This window comes from Pyxicephalus adspersus, chromosome 4 (assembly GCF_032062135.1).
Source record: "Pyxicephalus adspersus chromosome 4, UCB_Pads_2.0, whole genome shotgun sequence".
In the NCBI taxonomy this organism is placed as follows: Eukaryota; Metazoa; Chordata; class Amphibia; order Anura; family Pyxicephalidae; genus Pyxicephalus; species Pyxicephalus adspersus.
In genome coordinates this window covers 64,731,305-64,749,626 of record NC_092861.1, presented here as the reverse complement: position 1 = coordinate 64,749,626, position 18,322 = coordinate 64,731,305, and the positions used below count along the sequence as shown (strand labels likewise).

The window sequence follows — 18,322 nt, the reverse complement described above, 5'->3', positions numbered from 1 at the left end:
GACGACGAACAATCCTAATAGAAGCGAAGGGGGAGAGAGCGCGGCAGGGTGCCACTTTGTCGCTCCCCCACTCCCCATAGAGCAGAACCGTGGTGTATGTATAGCACTCGTTCATGCATTGTGCAGTCCTTAATCGTTGGAAAGGATCGTGAAAGATAATAATTGCACGTGTGTATGCAGCTTTTCTGTATCAAATCCTAACACAAACAAAGCAAAAAAACAAAAAAAATTTTTATGAAGCCTAGACATTCATTAACTCCTATAGCAGGCTATGCTTTGAAATGCAAAAAGAAATAACTGCAGCATTTGTCTTGGTAAATAAAGAGGTATAAGATGTTGCAAAAGAGCCCAGTCTCAGCTGTGGTTAGCAAAATATTTCTTCTACAAGTCATGCGAACCTCCCCCTCCCCCCATCAAGCCTCTGTCTTGCACAGAAACAAGCAGGGAAGCCACTTTCCTATCTAGGAGTCTATCTGTATTTCGGATGTCCCCAACTGGAGGACTACCTGTATTCTGCTGTTACACTTAGTGGAGTCACAAAGCAGCTTTTTGAGTTATGATACTACAGGGTTTTACCTCCTGTCCTAATGAAGCACATACAATACCAGGGAGATGGGGTTTGTGATTTATTGTGCTGTCAGCAGTGATGGAGTAGAAATGGAAACATTGCTGAGGGCGAGGTGTGTTTGTCACTTCCTCAGGTACAGAAGCAAATCCTGGGATTGAGACACAAGTTGTACCTTGGATAATAAATGAGGGGTGTAGGGGGCTTTAGTGCTGAACAGGCAAAGCAGTTGGGGGTGCTGTGTGATTGGCAAGGTGACATAATCCCAATAAAGATTGAAATGCAGATCTACACAGTCCTCTTACTTTAGTGACTGCTGTTTTGGATGCAGCATGGCTCATTGATATATTTGTGATATGCATTTTGCTTGGTTTCAGGTTTCAAATGCAAATGGCAGCATTTACCACCAAGACCTGGCAAAAAACGTATTATTGTAGATGCGTGGAAGCTCAGTCCTTGTGAAACTACTACTCCCTCTGCCTTGGAACTAAAGTCCCATTTTGAAAATTAGCGATTAATTAGCAAGGTCCTCTCTGCAATATCTACCAGGCAATCCCAGCTTCCCATGTATTATTAATTTTATTATTAAACAGGATTGATAGAGCTCCAACATATTACGCAGCGCTGTACATTAAATAGGGGTTGCAAATGACAGACTAATACAGACAGTGATACAGGAGGACAGGACCCTGCTCCGAAGAGCTTACAATCTAGTATGTGCCGGCCATAATTAATGTGTGCACACCTGTGTGGGCGTTACCTCATCCTTACCGGCCAATCAAGATTGCAGAAGATAGGGATAGATAAGGAAAGAAGCCTGGTGCCTGTGACAGAACAAGGACAGGTAAGGATCAATGGGATTAGTTCTGCGTTAACATTATTGCAATGGCTTTGTACATTCTCACTTACCTGGAACCAGTATGCAGACCTGTGTGGACTGTGTATTAGTTCCAGGCCAAGTACTAGAGCCAGGTGAGCAGCATGAGGGAAGCCAGGCATGTTTTCCTCAGTACCCCGTCACAATGACACAACACACAGCGCTGTGCAGTGCATAACAGGCCAGGTGGGTGCTGAGGAGACGCTGCAGCCATGATTGTCTCTGCAGCACTGGCTGGGTGTCTGTGACGTCACCCGGCATCCATCCAAGGAGGAGCCATGGCTCCCCCTCCCATAGCAGGCAGCTGCTGCTGATGCTGCTAGTAAGCCGAGGACAGGCACACAAACTTTTATTTCCACTGACAGTCCGAGCATATGACAAGCCGCCCGTGCCCGGTGCCGCCTCTGGATAGTGGCTGCCCGTCGCCCCGTGTGTGATGTGTGACAGGGGAGGGGGTATATGGGATATGCAGCTGCTGAGTCACCTGTCCTGAGATCGGTACCCCTCGCTGTGCAGAGACATTGCTATCAGGATGATCGCCGCTGCCTTCCTGGTGTTGCTGAGACCGTACAGCATCCAATGTGCCCTGCTCTTGCTGTTCCTCATGCTGGGCACCATAGCCACCATCTCCTTCCTGTGCTGCTGGCACCGCAAGCTTCAGAAGAGCAGGCACCCCATGAAGACCGTGTTCACCTACCGCCCGAGGAGCAGAGGTAGGACATGTAAGGCTCCGTTCCCAATGCTTGTGTCATGTGATGTGTGCCGGCACTCCATACAGTGCCCATTCATAGGGGTCATGGTGGCATGTCTCATCACTTACCATAACTGCGATCATGGGGGTGGGGATGGGGTGAAAACATTCATTTACTGCCAATCTTGTCCGGGAGGAGGAGGCAGGCACAGTGTACATGTGGCAGGCTGATTCATCTGCCGTACAATTTTAGGAGAATCCCAACTGCGGCAGCCGGATCTCCACCCATCCTTGGAGCAGGATGATATTGGGATAGGGGTCAGCACCGACACCCCCATCACTGCTTCCCTCCTGCAGGCCCAGCTATGCCCTTGGCTGTTTTCATTCACTGCATGTTTTCTAAGAGGATTGCGCCATAATCCCAATGAAAAGTGAAGGATTGATGCTGATTGTGTGTTTTCTTCTCCTTACAGATGCCATCCTGAGATCCCATCACTTCCGCTCAGAGGTAACTATCTGCACCATGTAACACCAGTGCCCCCTCCTATGTGTTCACCCCCCTGTCTGTATAATGCCCCCGTCTGCACATATCCTGGTGCCATGGCAGCCCTCAATGCATGGCGTGTTCAATTCAGCCAAGGATAGCTCAGATCATAATGATGGGAATGGCTGAATATAGCACAGCAATACGATTTACACTGGGGGAAGATCTGTGAATATACCAAATAAATACAACATACTGCAGGTGGCCTTAAATGACTTGCAAACTTCCTAGAATAAAAAGGGGATTGTTCATCTAATTCAGTGTTTCAGGAGCTTTTTAACATGGGGTAATCCTAGTGAACCCCTTCTATAAATACTATATCCACAACCCCCAAGACATAAGATAAATGTGGGAAGAATGTCACACTGACAGAATCAAGGGATCATTGGGGTCAGTTATATTGATCTGAGACTCACAAACTTATCAAAGAACCCCAAGCAACCTCCAAAGGAAACCTGGTTGAGAAACAGTTCTCTAGTATATGTATCATACAGTACATCCCTTTACATTCAGATATTTCCAAGCAAACAATCTATTTCAGTATACTGTACATACTGCTGTACGAAATACCTCTGTATTTTAAACAAAGAATGGTAACAATTAGCTAGCTAATATTTTTCACTGATCTGATCACAGTACAACTTGTTACAATGGGTTAATGCATGTTATCATTGCTATTTATTGTAAAATAAACATTTGAGAACAGACATATGGGAGTTTCTTTTCCTGGCTTGTATGTAAGGCTGCAGGCTTTGGGGCTGTCATCCTGATTCTGTCTTAACAGCCAAATAAGCCATAACTCTGAAAAATCACACAGAAAGGAGAATGAGACTTTTCAGATTTCATTGGCTGCATGCTGGTTCCAGATCCGTGACGAAGGAAGTCAGGAGGAGGACAGTCCTGGTCTGCGGCAATGGCAGCCCCTGTAAATCTGTCTCACAGGTGCTCAAACTTATACATTACTGTTATATATATATATATATATATATATATATATATATAAGAATTGCAGATCTAATGACACACCTCTATCCAATAATGCTGGTGTATGCAGCTGTTATCAGAATAAATGATGTATGGGCTGGAAGAGTAAGTGGGCTTCCAGGAAAACCTGTACATTACTATAAGTGTGTGCGGAGACATGTACATGCGTGTGTGTTGTAGTTGAATAAATCTAAACAAATATCTCGTAATATGCCATACCTGTCAGTTCTAGGTTATCCCATGTTAGTATATACATACCTGACATTACTGAGGTCCTGGGGATGCTGAAGATACCTACAAGTGAAGATTTATAGTTATTCCATCACAATGCCATTACATTTCAGATTTTACATTCCCCAATCTATTACAAGAGCCTGGTAAAAGTACAGAAAATCATGTATTTAAAATGCTTAGTAGCATTTTCCTTTCTATAAACTATTTTGTATTTATTTGCAATGTCCGTTTGATCTATTTGATTGTTCTAGCAGCAGATTTCCTTGCACACCCCCTCCCTAAGCTTTTATGTTGTTGCCGGAGGGAACAGCAAAAGGGAATACTATTTTACTGAGTGACATTTTTGAGTCTGCCGATATCACATCCAAGAATTGCAGCATCCAGCAGCAGTGGTAATACATTTGGATGCTAACAGAAGCGAGTCTTTTACTGGTAAATCGCATGCACAAAAATATGGTGTATCAGGAAAAGATATTTGTTAACATTAATGGTTTGGCAACATGGTCTCTTTAAATACTCTTTCACTTTACAGCAAAAAAGAATTCTTTTCTTCATAAAACTGTTTAGGTATTAGTTATATTTCAGGCTTTTTTGCCAGGGGCCAGAGTTACTATTAGTTGTAGTAGGTCTGGGCCTATAGGTTATTGGCCAGATATATTTTTCCAATTCTCTCTGACATGAATATGAACTCCATATAGTCATCACACACATGCTTTTGTACAAATGAACACAGTATTTTGAGAGGATAGTTCAGGTGAGATAGAAAATGTGTGTAAAGGAAGTCCTAACAGAGAGATTCTGCATTGCCTACAATTTTATATGCTTACAAGCTCCAGTTCCTATTCATCATTGACAAGATATGTTTGATTAATGTACTGTTTTTAATTGTACCTGTCATGATAGAAATACATATTCTGCATGCAGTGCACCATGGCTCATTGGTGAGAATTTGGCCATACAGAGGTATATCACCACATTGTAATCTCCGACAGGACACTGTATGCATGGAGTTTAAAGCAGAACTAAACCAAATGTTCCACTCACCTGTACTGGTTCCATCACTGGTTCCTCCATCTTCTTTCTTCTCCCTCATTCTGATCTTTGGCCATTTTGATTGTCTGGGCCAGAATAACATAACTCTTGTACAGGTGTGCAAGACTTGAATATAAACTCTGTAAAGAGCTGCATAATATATTGCTGCTATGTAAACACATGGTTAATTTTTCAGTATCATTCATTTTCTTATGTAACTGAATTTTTCTGATGTTGGCCAGGCAAGTAGGCTTTTTGGAAGCTGACCAGGATTTTCTTTCTTGACTGGTGAACAGTGGTGGTGAGAGCAGCATTGGTAACAACCTGTGTATTGTTTAGCTGTAGATATCCCCATTGATAAAGGAAGATGTAATGAGACAGAATGCATTGGTTAAAGCTAAGAAGGACAACCTTTGGCAATCCAACATATGGGATACTACAGCTCTAAGAGTGGCAGGGCTTGTTGTCTCATATAATCTATATTTTAGTTGCTCTTCCCCTTGAACAATTATAGTATAGTTTTGCTGTATATAACTTTTAGTTAATATTGGTAAATGTTTGCTTTTTAATGTAACAATTGCATTTTTATATTTGCTGTCAGCCAGTCTCTGTCTAAGAATTGCTGACATAAAATTCCTGTAGAATGTATAGTTTTTGATCAGTCTAAGCAGATTCTCAATCTACAGCCACTTATTAGTGCTGCTAAGCTGAAAACATTGCCTGTGCATATTTAATGACAACATATGGCATTCATTTAAACCATTTTTTTATTATATTCACATATCAATAACATTATGTACAATGAGAGAAACGTCTATAGATTATATTTTAGCCATCTGTTATGAACAATCATAAAGTAAGCTATCTTTGACATGCATTTGAAAAGTTATTTTGTTTAAGTAAAAACAAAAATAAAGGCACAGGATTACTAACATTTATTACATTTAATAGCAGAGCTCATCAGATAAAAATGAAAAATTGCAACAACGTTGTCCATAGCTCTAATGTTTTTTTTAAATAATCAATATTTGTATTTAACTCTAAACTTTTAAGGCTTCAAATAAACATTGAGAACACAAGCTGATTAGTAAAACCTAAACAGTCAGCCAGTAAAAAAAATAAATTTTAATTTCATCATTAAAATTGAAACCTTGTCCACACTGAAAATAGGGCAACATAACACCTAATAAAGTATAAAATAAAATGTAAAATTTGAGCAAGGGAGGTGGACATGAAACATAAGATGGGTTTTTGTGTTATTCCTAAGGCAATTTATAAATAAAGGGTCATCCAAGCCATTGTTGTGAACATTTAATACTGATTTCAGCTGCTAGATAATGGCTCATTCATCTCCCTGGTTTCTGCACTCTGACCACAGTTCATGAACCCCAGAAATATACAAGACATGAAAGACATAAAAACAGCAAAAAGGCCATAATCTGCTAGAAATTATTGCCATCTATACATAATAAATAGGACCCCTATATATTAGTAACATCACAAATTTAAACTTCACATTAAAAGGAAATTTTAAAATAGGAAAATGAAGCCATTGACCTTCCATTATATGAAGTGGCCCATTATATCAACCACAGACAGCTTGACTTAACCTTGGCTATATTGTTCCTCTAATTATTATATTAGAAGACACAGTGATGTTCTGTGACACTATAAACATGAATTCCTGTTTAGGAATCCCTCTATCGCTGTAGAGTTCTAGGTACAGTAGGTGTTCTATTCTATTATTATTGGATGCCTATCTGTGTGGCTCACAATTCCACTAAAATTCTGATATAAGTAGGTTCAAACACATCAATTGAAAAATGAATTCTTATAGCTACTGAGCCGGTAAATAACTAACTTGCATGGGGTTGCAACTAACTTGGGAAATTCTAGGAAATAAGTTCATTATTATTGCGCAGTTTCCCCTTATCTAAGTGTAATTCTTGAAATAATGACTTACCTGTGTGGTTAGTGGATCTTCATTCTTGTGCTGTATATCCCTCTGTTTCTGCTTACTTTATCATCAGCCATACACAAATATTCAGGGTAGGTAGAATGTGATTGCCACTGATAAAACTTTTACTGCTGACACTTTGATATTGAAACTTTCTGTATGTGGGATGCAGTGACTTATTTATAGCTGGTGTGTTTCAGAATCCATCTCTTGAATCACAAACAAGTACACAAAAGAGGTTTTTTTTTGGATACTGTACAGTCAATTGCTGTGCACTATTTTGTGTATCTCTGTTGCAATTTTACTTAAGGTTTATTCCTACCTCGCTCTGATTATTTTAGTCTTCATTTTACCCTCTGTGTAAAGTAACTGTCCTAAGCACCTATTTCTTTTTTTATATCTTATCACATATGGCTCACGTGATACAATAAGTCACAGCTCCAGTCTCCCTTCCACTACCCCGGGTGCCAGAATTGGACAGAACAAGATAATGCCTGGGTTTCAGACATCCAGCATTGGCAGCACTTGGCTTCTAAACAGCCAATGTTGGGAAACTCCCCAGTCACTTTGCTAATTAAATTTGCAGTGGAACTGTTGACATCTAGAAAATGTAATGTAATAGAGCTAGGCTAGCATTAAAAAAAAGCATCCACATACTTATTCTTTTCCATTACTGGATTCGATTACTTCCTAAGAATTGTGTCATGGAAAGTTTCCTGGCTACAAAGTGTTAATTTAGGCACTGATTTAGTGGAATTCAGGAAAACACACTCCACCCACACAGGCATGCCCATTTTTCATGGCCTATAAATAAAATGTTGGTGTGAATGAGGGTTCCTTGCTGGCACTTTTCAAGTGACAGTACCTTCTAGACACAGTGCGCACAGACATTACCCTGCTGATTCACGTCAGAAAGGCAATAAATATACAGTATTGTATCATAAAGCTGGTCTTTGAAAATTTAGATCAAACTTTTTTACCCAAAATGAGTTGTTACAGGACGTGATGCATGCCATACATTGAACATTAACCCTACTTAGTGTTTAACCCAGAAATTATTTCAGGCTGGGTAGGAAGAAGCTTTAGGAAAGTGGCAGCCTCTGTATTGTGACCCAACTCTTCAGTAACCACCCAAAAACAGCTTTCAGGTTACTGAAAAATGCTGGGTGGTGCGCCCGGCTAAAAGGGTCTGGAGAGAACACTATTACTTTTTAATCTCAGTTTATACAAGATATAATATATATGGTATTTATCTACTTGTTATATCAATAAATTAGGAATATAATATAAATGCTTTTACATTTTTTTAGACATTTATAGACATTTCTTTTTATAGATGTCAACCCATCTAATCTTCTGATTATTGGTATTATCAATACACAGCGCTTCCTGTGTTGAGCTGTTAGCGATAACCAGGGGCTACAATTACCCAGGTGGCTACAGTTCCGCTGTAAGCCTATTGGATCACAGGCTGACAGGCCTGCAGTTTAGCCCAGTATCACATGATTGGCAGAGACTGTTTTCATGAGGCACCTAAATTGCTGGATGCTGCTTCTTTAACCATGCCTTCCACTCTTGCAAAGATTGCTGTGAGAGGAGCTGTAATCATAGCCAATCTTTTATGCCCCCTTGCCCATGTACATGGAGCCGCCCATAAGATATTCTAAATGTGAAATTTCTATCACAAAGTAGGACTGAGATCAAAGCCAAAATATTTTTTCTAGTTTTCAATAGAGTGGGGGAGAACTGGGACCCCCTGCTTTTCAGGACTCAAAATGTTCCTTTCCCTGGCTTGCTGACAGTGGTTTCACAAGACAGGATGTGATTTAAAATCTGCAACAAGGACATCAACAAAAGTAACAATCTAAAGGGGTTTTAGTTTTTATATACTCAACTAAAGAAATACGTTATTATTTATACATGTGTTACTACTGTAGTGTTAGCCTCACTTTTTGTCTGGTAGCTCTGGTAGCTTTAGGAAAGCTTGTATAGTAATCTAACAGATATGAATTACACTTTCTTATGATGGGGTGCAGGAATGTTAAGGTAGCACCAGTTTAGGATCACCCTTAAAAGTCCCTAACATTGGCATCTAAGTACCTCACAGGGGCACGCTATGACTTTGTACATTCTTTTTGTGCCAAACAATGTAAAGCAGATACCCTTCATTCCTATAGAAACTTTGAGATCAGCAAAAACATGCGGCACAAGTTAACACTTTTTGCCAGCCAAGCAGCTTAGAGATGTGTCCTTGTGCCCTTTAAAATGTATTGCAGCACTTATACAGTATTCTGTAAACACATTGCAACCTCTGTTTACCAATAATAAGGACTGTAGTATTTAGGTACATATAGATACCAAGGATTGCAATCAGTATTGCTGCATTTATGTTATATGCAAACCCCATGTTAAAATAAAGCTATTTGGAGTGGCAAGCAGTTCTTGTTCGCTAATAAAACATTGGGACTACATGAACAGTCTGATCAAAGGCTTATACCAGCCATGCATAAGGGAGTCCATGACATGGATCATTTATAATGCACGTTTTTTTGTACTCTCAGACTTGCCATAACTTTTATCACTTATATGAGGTAATTCTGCTCTGACTCAAAACAAGAAAAAGTACTATTGGCTGGAATTTTCCAATACAGCCAACATACTTCTGCCATGGAACTGTTGTGTTTAAAGTTTTCAAACAATTGTAGTCATAAATATGAAGGGCGTCTCTGGGTGTGTAAATAGCCTATCAAACTTTTGGAAATTTTATAAGAACATTGTTTGTTTACCTTTAAAACTCTGAAGCTGCAGGCACTGTGGAGCAATTAATCCTCACCGCAGAAGCAGAATGTTAACTTATCTCTTTTAAGCAGTCAATGTGCAGCCTTCCAGGCATCTAATCCTTTATGTAAATACAGAACAAATGCAATAGTACAGGGTAGGCTGAGCTGAGATAAAAAGTGAAATACTGCTGCTGTGAAATTTAAAAGTGAATACCTACATAGTACCTGTAAATATGTATATACTTAAACGTCAACAGCCTACTAGTAACAGGTTAATTTAAAATACTATTTCTTTACATTTTGCCTAACAGTGGGAAAACAGGATTGCTCAGATGTAGACGGGCACAATGAAAACAACTGAAATGAGATTGGGGCTTTTAAGTCCAGAAAAATGGATATTGATCCTGTGAAATGTATGATCTAAAAATTATTGTCAAAATGCAACTTATTTTAAAATAGTTTTAGTGTAGAGCACTGGACTTTTTTGACAAGTTCTTTATGAATCCTCCAAACTGCAGAACACATTTCTGTCTGATCACATGCAAAGTACTGTATTCAAACACACCTAAAACAACTAGACTGTCTAGAAATAAATCCAAGTTAAAACATTGCAATAAATGGTGTCAGACAGATTTAGTCATACTCTGTGGGCAGTGCGGCTTCATTACTTTTACAACAAAAGGATGGCATAGATTTAGATCACCTTCATCTTTGGGATGTCCTTGACTGTTTCAGATCAGGTATCCAGAAGCAGTTTAAATCTCTAGGATGTGCACTATTAGAAGGATTGTTTGTAATTATGCTTGGTCAAGAAACAACATTTAATTTGATAGGGACAGAGTGGGGGTATTTACAAACTTTACTGCTGCAGATTTATAGCAAATCAACTATATGGAAGACAGGGAAGTAAGCATGCAAATGTGCCTTTAATTCTGTTGAATTGATAATAGTCTATGTATGTCTGAACATATTCAATGCACCTCTCCAATGCATGCACGTTTTTGTGTTTTTTTTCCCCTGCCAGAGATCTATTGAGCTCCTAACAACCTGTGCACTCTTCCTCTGGTGTATCCTTGGCCAATTTACCTATGTGGGCCACAGAAGGTGTTTTGTAGTCCTAACACACATCCATTCTAGGGGAACAATACTCTTCTTTCATAAATACAGTACAGTAATTAAGCGTTCCACCCCTGTGAGAAGTTTGTTCCCATCAGAATAACCAAATAAAATTAAAGGCAATATTATTATTGATTTCTTCTGTAAAATGCAATTTCTGTAGCTGTCTATGGCATAAACACTTCCTAGGTGACCTGGAACAAGCATGCAGATCAAGAGAGTGCACGTGAAGGCACAACTCCTAATCTGCATACCTACTATAAAATACTGAAGGCAGAGACTCATCATGCAAGCCAGAGAACTGGTATTTCTAGAAGGAGAGGTTAGCTAAGACAGCTTCCATTCCTCCTCAGTACCATTTTTATTTTGGGTCCTGCATTCAGTAGATTTTATGTTAAATTGTAGGAAAAATAGGTGGCACTTACAGTGAAGTCTAGCATGTTGAACAGCATAAAGAACATAATGCAAAGGGAAAGCTGGGGGGTGAATCCAGAATGAAAGGTGAAAGATTCCCATCACTGTCTCCAACCTTCCTTCTCCTCCTGGTAATAAAAGCCTGCACATCCCACCTATGTTGTCACTTCTGGCTGCATGGTTGCTTTTCCTCTTCTGGAGGAAGAATCACACAATTGCACAGGTTGTCAATATTGTGTGTTGATAGCATGATCGTTGAGAAGGGGTGCGGTTTTCAATCGCAAGGACCCTTTCAGACCTGCAGGGTAAAACTGCACGAGTCCCCTTCCCAGATGAATAGAAAACTGCTGGTGTATGACTGAGAGATGCAAACCACATCATGGGCAACTACATTTGCACAGGGCTGCGCCAGTGGTGCAAATCCTACACAGCAACTGCCTAGCCAAAACTGACCTCATGGCTTTCGGGAAGTTGCAAGCAAAAAAGGGTTCTCAATCTCTCCTATTCACTGGAATAGGAGAGGTTGGGATTGTAATTAAGCCTGTGCTGCAGCCTGCTATGGGTCTAAAATAGCTCTTAATCTGAAAGAGGACCTAAAGATTTATCCCTTTTTCTCTATTGTGTTGACAACATTTTGCTAATACAAAATGACAAATATTTCCTAGTACATAAGGATTTCTTCCTTTCAAAAAGTTATTTATAATGATGCCAACCCCAGGGAAAAGTGGTAAGTTTTTAGCAAATAGGTGTAATAAAAATGATACCCTATTTATATAAATAGCTATAAATGAACATACATGCAAAAGGTAGAAACATGTATTTGAAATGTTCATGATATTTTATATAGATAGCTACATGGTCAGGTTGAAAAAGACTCAAGAAAAAAGTTGAAAAAGCCCTTCAAGTTCATCTAGTAGGGAAAAAAACATATCCCAGATATAAAACCTGTTTACTTACTCCCTCTATACTAAATTCACTCTTTCTTAAAGCCATGCTAACTATCACTTATAATATTATTTTCTAGCAGAAACTCCTCCATGTGGTTCTTTATCAAACTCTTTATGACCTTTCCAATTATGAACGTTAACCCCCCTAGCGTTCTAATTCTGTCAGTTTTTTGATGCAAACAGTGATCCTATTTTTTTTGCATAGAAATTTTTGTTTATTTTGTGGGCCTGTAATTCTTAGGATTAACTCCCATGTATAATAATTAAATTTATTTATTATATTATAATCATAAATTATAATATAATACATAGTTATAAATCATTAATATAAAAAATAATGAAATAATAGACCACAACAGTGTAACTTATTTAAAAAAAAATTTATCAAAAATTTCTCACTGGAATTTTCCAAACAAGGGTGCAATATTATTGATAAGTAATAATATAAAATAAATGCAGATTTTAGAAAAAAAAAAATTACTTTTTTAGTAGACATCCCGGGTGTGGTAGATTTTAAAGCAGGGTGCTGCACAAAGTCCAACATCACAGTCAGGACAGTAGAACCTGGTTTCTTTGCGTTTCTTCCTTCCTCTGTCATCGGTCTTTGAGCAGCAAACCACGCACATCCTTGTAGGTGCCGCCTTTTTCTGGGTTGGTTGGATGTATTCAACGAAGTGACGACCGGTCAGGCGTTCTGGGTTGACAAAGGTGGAAGCACGACGTCCAGGTCTATTCATAGCCACTGATGGTGTTTGGTGGTTCTTGACTATGGATTCGGAAACTTGCAAAATGAAGTCTGAATGATTCACAGGCCTCTGACTATTTTATTTGTACAAAACGTAGGCATTCCATAGGCACTGCTCAACTAGATGCCTGAAAATCTTCCTTTGAAAATTACTTCCTTTGCTGTTTCCTCATCGCTGGGTAGAATGTCATGGCTTGGTCAGCTCTGTCCACACCCCCCATGGTGTTGTTGTAGTCAGTCACCACCTGTGGCTTCATCACTTCTTCCCCACGTTTTCTGTGTACCAGAACAGTGGAGGCATCATGGGCAGTACTCATAAGGCACACATCTTTCTTGTCACGCCATCTTAGGGCCATCATTTTGCCTTTCTGTCAGGCAACAATTTCTCCTTTCTTCAGCTTCCCTTTTGCAAACAGTGATGGCAGGTTGCGCCGGTTAGCCCTAACACTTCTATACGCATCTGTTCTGTGTTGCAGAAGGAACTCATAAAGCTCAGGAGATGTGTAGAAATTGTGAGTTGCGACACAATAGCCCTGACCTAGCAATGGCTCAATGAGGGATAGCACTGAAGATGTTGCCAATCCATAATGGCTGTATCTGGGGTTGAACTGTGTCCCTTTTCCAGTGTACAGCACCGTATTCCAGATGTAGCCAGATGAAGATTCACACAGCATATAGGTCTTCATGCCAAGTCGTGCCCTCTTTGACGCAATGTACTGCACCCAGCTGAGCCTCCCCTTGTAAGCCATTGGACTTTCGTCAATGCTGACATCTCTTTCTGGCACATAGGTTTGGTGGAAATTTTGTGGAATCATCTGAGACACTTCCCAAATTTTCTTTTCTTTTTTTTTTTGGTGCAGGATGGGTAGTCTCATCAAATTCTTCATTGTTTGCGAAGTGCAGGTACTTCATGATGAGGGAAAATCTGTATCCTGACATGACTGTGCCAAAGAATTGAGTGGCAACCATTTTGTTCTTGGACCAGTACCACTTCTGCACGGGTTTGCCCACAACTCCCTGCAGCCCTCCCTGCAGATCACCAAGCCCCAAAAACAGCCAAATGTCATCCTTGGTCACAGGTTCCCACTTTCTGCTTCTTGCAAACCTCAGGTGTGGAGCACCTTGTTGTTCTCCAGCGTACCAGCATAAAACAAAATAAAAAATGTATTTTAGGATATGTTCTTTTATAATGTGAAGGTTGCAGGTAATATGTTAGCAAACACAGAGCAGCATATATGTTTGCATAAAAAAAAAATTTGCAAAAAATTTGAAAAAGTTAGCAAACACAGAGCAGCATACATGCTTACATAAAAAAAAGATATTGGCAAAACATTCCGAAAATTTCAAAAAGTTAGCACAAAGCAGCATACATGTCTGCATAAAAAAAAATTACCAAAAAACTTCAAAAAGTTAGCAAACACAAAGCAGCACGTTTGCAGAAAAAAAAATTAGCAAAAAATTTCAAAAAGTTAGCAAACACAAGAGCGGCTTACCTGTTTGTCTCTGCAACAACTTCAGGTATGCCAGGGGTCATCGCATTCAGCCTCAATTTTCATCACAGGTGCACCAGTGAATGGAAATCTTGGTGGTGCTGCCTGATCCACATCAAGGTCGTTAGGACACCATGTGCGAACAGCACTGACCTCAGGTTCAGAATCGTCGCTCAGTTCACTTTCGCTGTCCGATGACAGATTTCCTGGTGAATCGTTATCGCTATCGCTCGATTCCACAAGGGACTCCAAATTGCTGTTGCTGCTTTCAAACTCCTACAAAACATCGCTTGCGCCGGCGAGATGCCATTTGGATGCCATGCAGTCTCCAGCAATCAATCAGGAACAATCAATGTCAAAGACAAAGTGATGAAATGATACATTCAGGAAGTGATTTATAAGTCATCAAAAGGTCAGATCAAGGTCAGGGCTAATAGTGGGCAAAATTTAAATCAGGGCACTGGTTCAAAAATGCTTGGTGCACTAAAATGTGTTTTGATACTTTTATTTTATTTATGTTTTTTAGTGTTTTTTACTGTAAAAAAATTTTTTTATGGCAGATTACATAGTAATCTGCTTTTAAATTTCCCGCCCCCACAATCCATCACTCCACCGCATCACCCGGAGGATGTCATAGATCTTGGCGGGTGATGCGGTGGGGATGTCTCGCCCTGCTCACTCCCCTGCTCGCATCACCCGGAGGCTGATCTCTGGGTGATGTAACTGCAGTGGATTCCGGGGGTGATGCCAGCAGGAAATCTCCGCTGGCATCACCCCCTGGATTTACTATTGGTGATTGCATCTGCAGTTAGATGCGATGCACCATTCAGAAATCCTGCATGGTGCATCGCATCTAACTAATCGTCCGATTGCCGCTGGAGCGCGGGGCTAAGGTAAGGGGGACTCGGGGTTACCGCTTTTTGCTAGTTTTTTTCCACCCCAAGTCACACTCGGTATTACCGCTAGAGGGGTTAAAGGAACAGCTCTGTAGTTACCTGATAACTTTTTTTGAAAATAGGAACCACATTGGCTTTACACCAATCCATTGGTACCTTGCCAGTGAATGCCAAAAATAATGGCTTTGAAATACCTGAGCTCGGATCTTTGAGGGCATGGATGTAATCCATTGGGTCCGGGTGCTTTGCCAACCTTAATTTTGCCCAACTGTTTCTAAATCACATCAATTTTGAGCCATTGTGACTCATTTAAGGCAGTGACATTGCTATTAGCAATTTGGACTTGAGCTCTGCTATTTACACAAAGCTAAAGAAAGTGTTTATTAAATCCTCCTTTTCTTTATCCCCAATTACCAACCCAGGCCTACTTAGACAATTTTACCAGGCCTACCGAGACAATTTTACTTGTCCATCCTTTTTTAGGGTTTTATGGACACCAAATACTGATAGCTATAAACATTTATTTATCTATTACCTAGCCTGGCATTATCACTCTATTTGAGTGAGCCACTAGCCATGATTGTTACACAATAGGAAAGATTATTTGTGTAATATTTTAATTTTGTATGTACTTCATTTTTGAATACACCTATTTGCCTAAAAAATCCATACATTTCACTTTCATTTTAGATTGGCTGGATTCCCTATTGTAAATTATCTGACTGCTGAGACCATTGCCAATGCCTAAAACAAAACCACAGAGCTGTGCGAAAAGCTGAGTCACTGGGAAAATTCACATTATTATATTTTGTTGCAGCAAAGCCTGTGTGCCGCCTACAAACTGCTTGGGAAGTTAGAGTGATGAACACTGCACCCTGTCTGTTGCAAAGATTTATTATGTCTGTACTCAATGTGATAATTTATTGCAACAATATGAAAGTAACATTTTCTAGGCTTTCTTGCCTCTCTTTGAGAAGATTAACTCTTACGGCACTTATATGTGCACTACAGCACAGATTTTTGTCTTTTGATAAAGTGTGCCATACATTATAGTCAGTGACAGCTCATAGACAATGCACTAAAAGTGCATTTTATTGGTAAGTTTTTCAAGGCAAATAAAAGTAAAAAAAATAATAAAAATGCATTTGATCTGCAACTAAAGCACATTTAATGGTGTATTGCATGCTTTTATGATTGTCTAAAATGAAGGTGTAAAAGGATCTTTTGTTTCATTAATGTGAACTGGACATCCTGTGATCTCTCTTTATGTAAGAGTTTATCCATATGCTCATAAAATTCAATTTACAGAAATGTACTGCAGGTCAGTGCATAGTGATCATCAATCCCAGCGGGGCACAAACAGCAATTTAGTCAAAGCATTGTAAACTCTTTTCAAAGCTAACACAACCTTTAGCTGGAATGATATATAGTTCGTGATGATTGACCTGAGAAGGATATGTTACTTTGTCTAATTAGTGCATTCTATGATACAAACAAGTTTTAAAATATTGTCAGATTATTATTGTGTTGTTGTTTTGGTCTTTTGCCACAAGGTGTCAGTGTTCTAGCAATAGCATACAGCAATAGTGTGTCCTCTCCTCTCCATCTGCTGGGTGCTGGGATTCTTATTGCATGTTGGCACTTGGCACCATGTGTAGGTTGTAGCTGGGGCCAAGGGGGCGACAAAAGAAGTCTTTCAAACCACAAGAGGACATGCAAGTCTTTCTTAGGCCCTCCCACCCTTGTATAGCTTCATGCACAAGAAATTCAGCTTCCTAGCTGCCTTTTACAATTACAAAAGGTGTTGCAATATTTACTTTATATGCCTATTTGCATTGAAAAAATCTGTTAGGACAAAACTGGAGACTATGGATAGACACAGTTAAGAACAGTTAAAATCAGTGTTTACAGCTCTGATCCCAAGTTTATACACAGGTGCACTGATGGACTGTTCAGTTCCAGCTTTTCACTTATTTGTAGCAAGTAAAAAAAAATGTAAATGCTGTTCATAATAATACTTGTATTTATAGATAGTGTTGGTGTTTGGGTTCAGGTGGATGGTAAAATCGGCCACAACATTGGTCATTCGAATTAACAAACAAATCCAGATTCAGCACAAAGCTGTATGCTATAACTTTTATTGACCATACAGCTAATCCAGACAGCAGATTGTGACAGCTGTCATAGTCAGCCAGCCAGATTCTCTGAGACATGAAAAGGCCCAGGACCTTTTTGAAAAGGAAATGGAAGATTTTTTTATGGGACATGAGCGGTTGCCATGAATGGATCATACAGGCACACATTGCAACAAAGGATCCAGCAAAGGTAACTATTGGTTAAAAAAAATATATTTTTCTATTGTGTGCTGTCATTATTTCTGGGGATTCGTTTCTACCCTTTTCAAGGAATTAGTAAGAGGTAATGTATACCCCTGTACTCATTCTCCAGGGTGAAGGGGTGGGTATCTAGGTCCCCCTTTTTTAATGGGGCTTTCAAATTCCAAATAAGCCCCCACCTGCAGTTCTGTTTTTTTGTAAAAAAGATTCCATAAGACCTGTATGGATAGCACAGTCACTGCTCCATTTCCTATCAATGGTCTTCTTTTAGTACCTTGGAGGGGGAATGCTTTTTTTTAATAAATAATAAAATAAAAACAGCCTGAATTTGCTGAGCTATGCTCTATGTAATGTCGGGGGAGCTTGCCTCTGTTATTGACTGTTGGGGTTCAAGTTTGGCTGCAAATCAACCTGAACACTGAATCAATTTGACAATTTTGTCAACACATCTTATAGTTGTATTGAAGTGTCATTGTAGACTACTGCAAAAACAATGTGTTACTAAGTTTTTTGGTTTGAATACTTGGCCATGGACAAGCAGGCAGTATGTGAAATCAGAACTCCTAAAGAACATACAAACAGCTCAGAAAATGTTTAATCAACTAAATCAGTAGGTCAACCAGCCAACCAAATAACACCAGTGCTATGGTAGTTTGTAGAAAAGGTGAATCCATAATACACATTGAATCCTGGGTAACACAACTGACTTCAGCC

The 18,322-nt window shown here is 39.5% G+C and overlaps 1 protein-coding gene across 1 annotated transcript in view; it reads left to right on the top strand.

Annotated features, from left to right (window-relative positions):
• The first annotated feature begins 1,929 nt into the window (after window positions 1–1,929).
• Window positions 1,930–18,322, top strand: part of DST (dystonin) — a 278,032-nt gene continuing 261,639 nt past the window's right edge. The window contains exons 1-2 of the mRNA XM_072410183.1: window positions 1,930–2,155; window positions 2,607–2,641. Coding sequence (XP_072266284.1) covers window positions 1,975–2,155; window positions 2,607–2,641 — 216 coding nt within the window. The 5' untranslated portion in view covers window positions 1,930–1,974. The remainder of the gene's footprint in view (window positions 2,156–2,606; window positions 2,642–18,322) is intronic.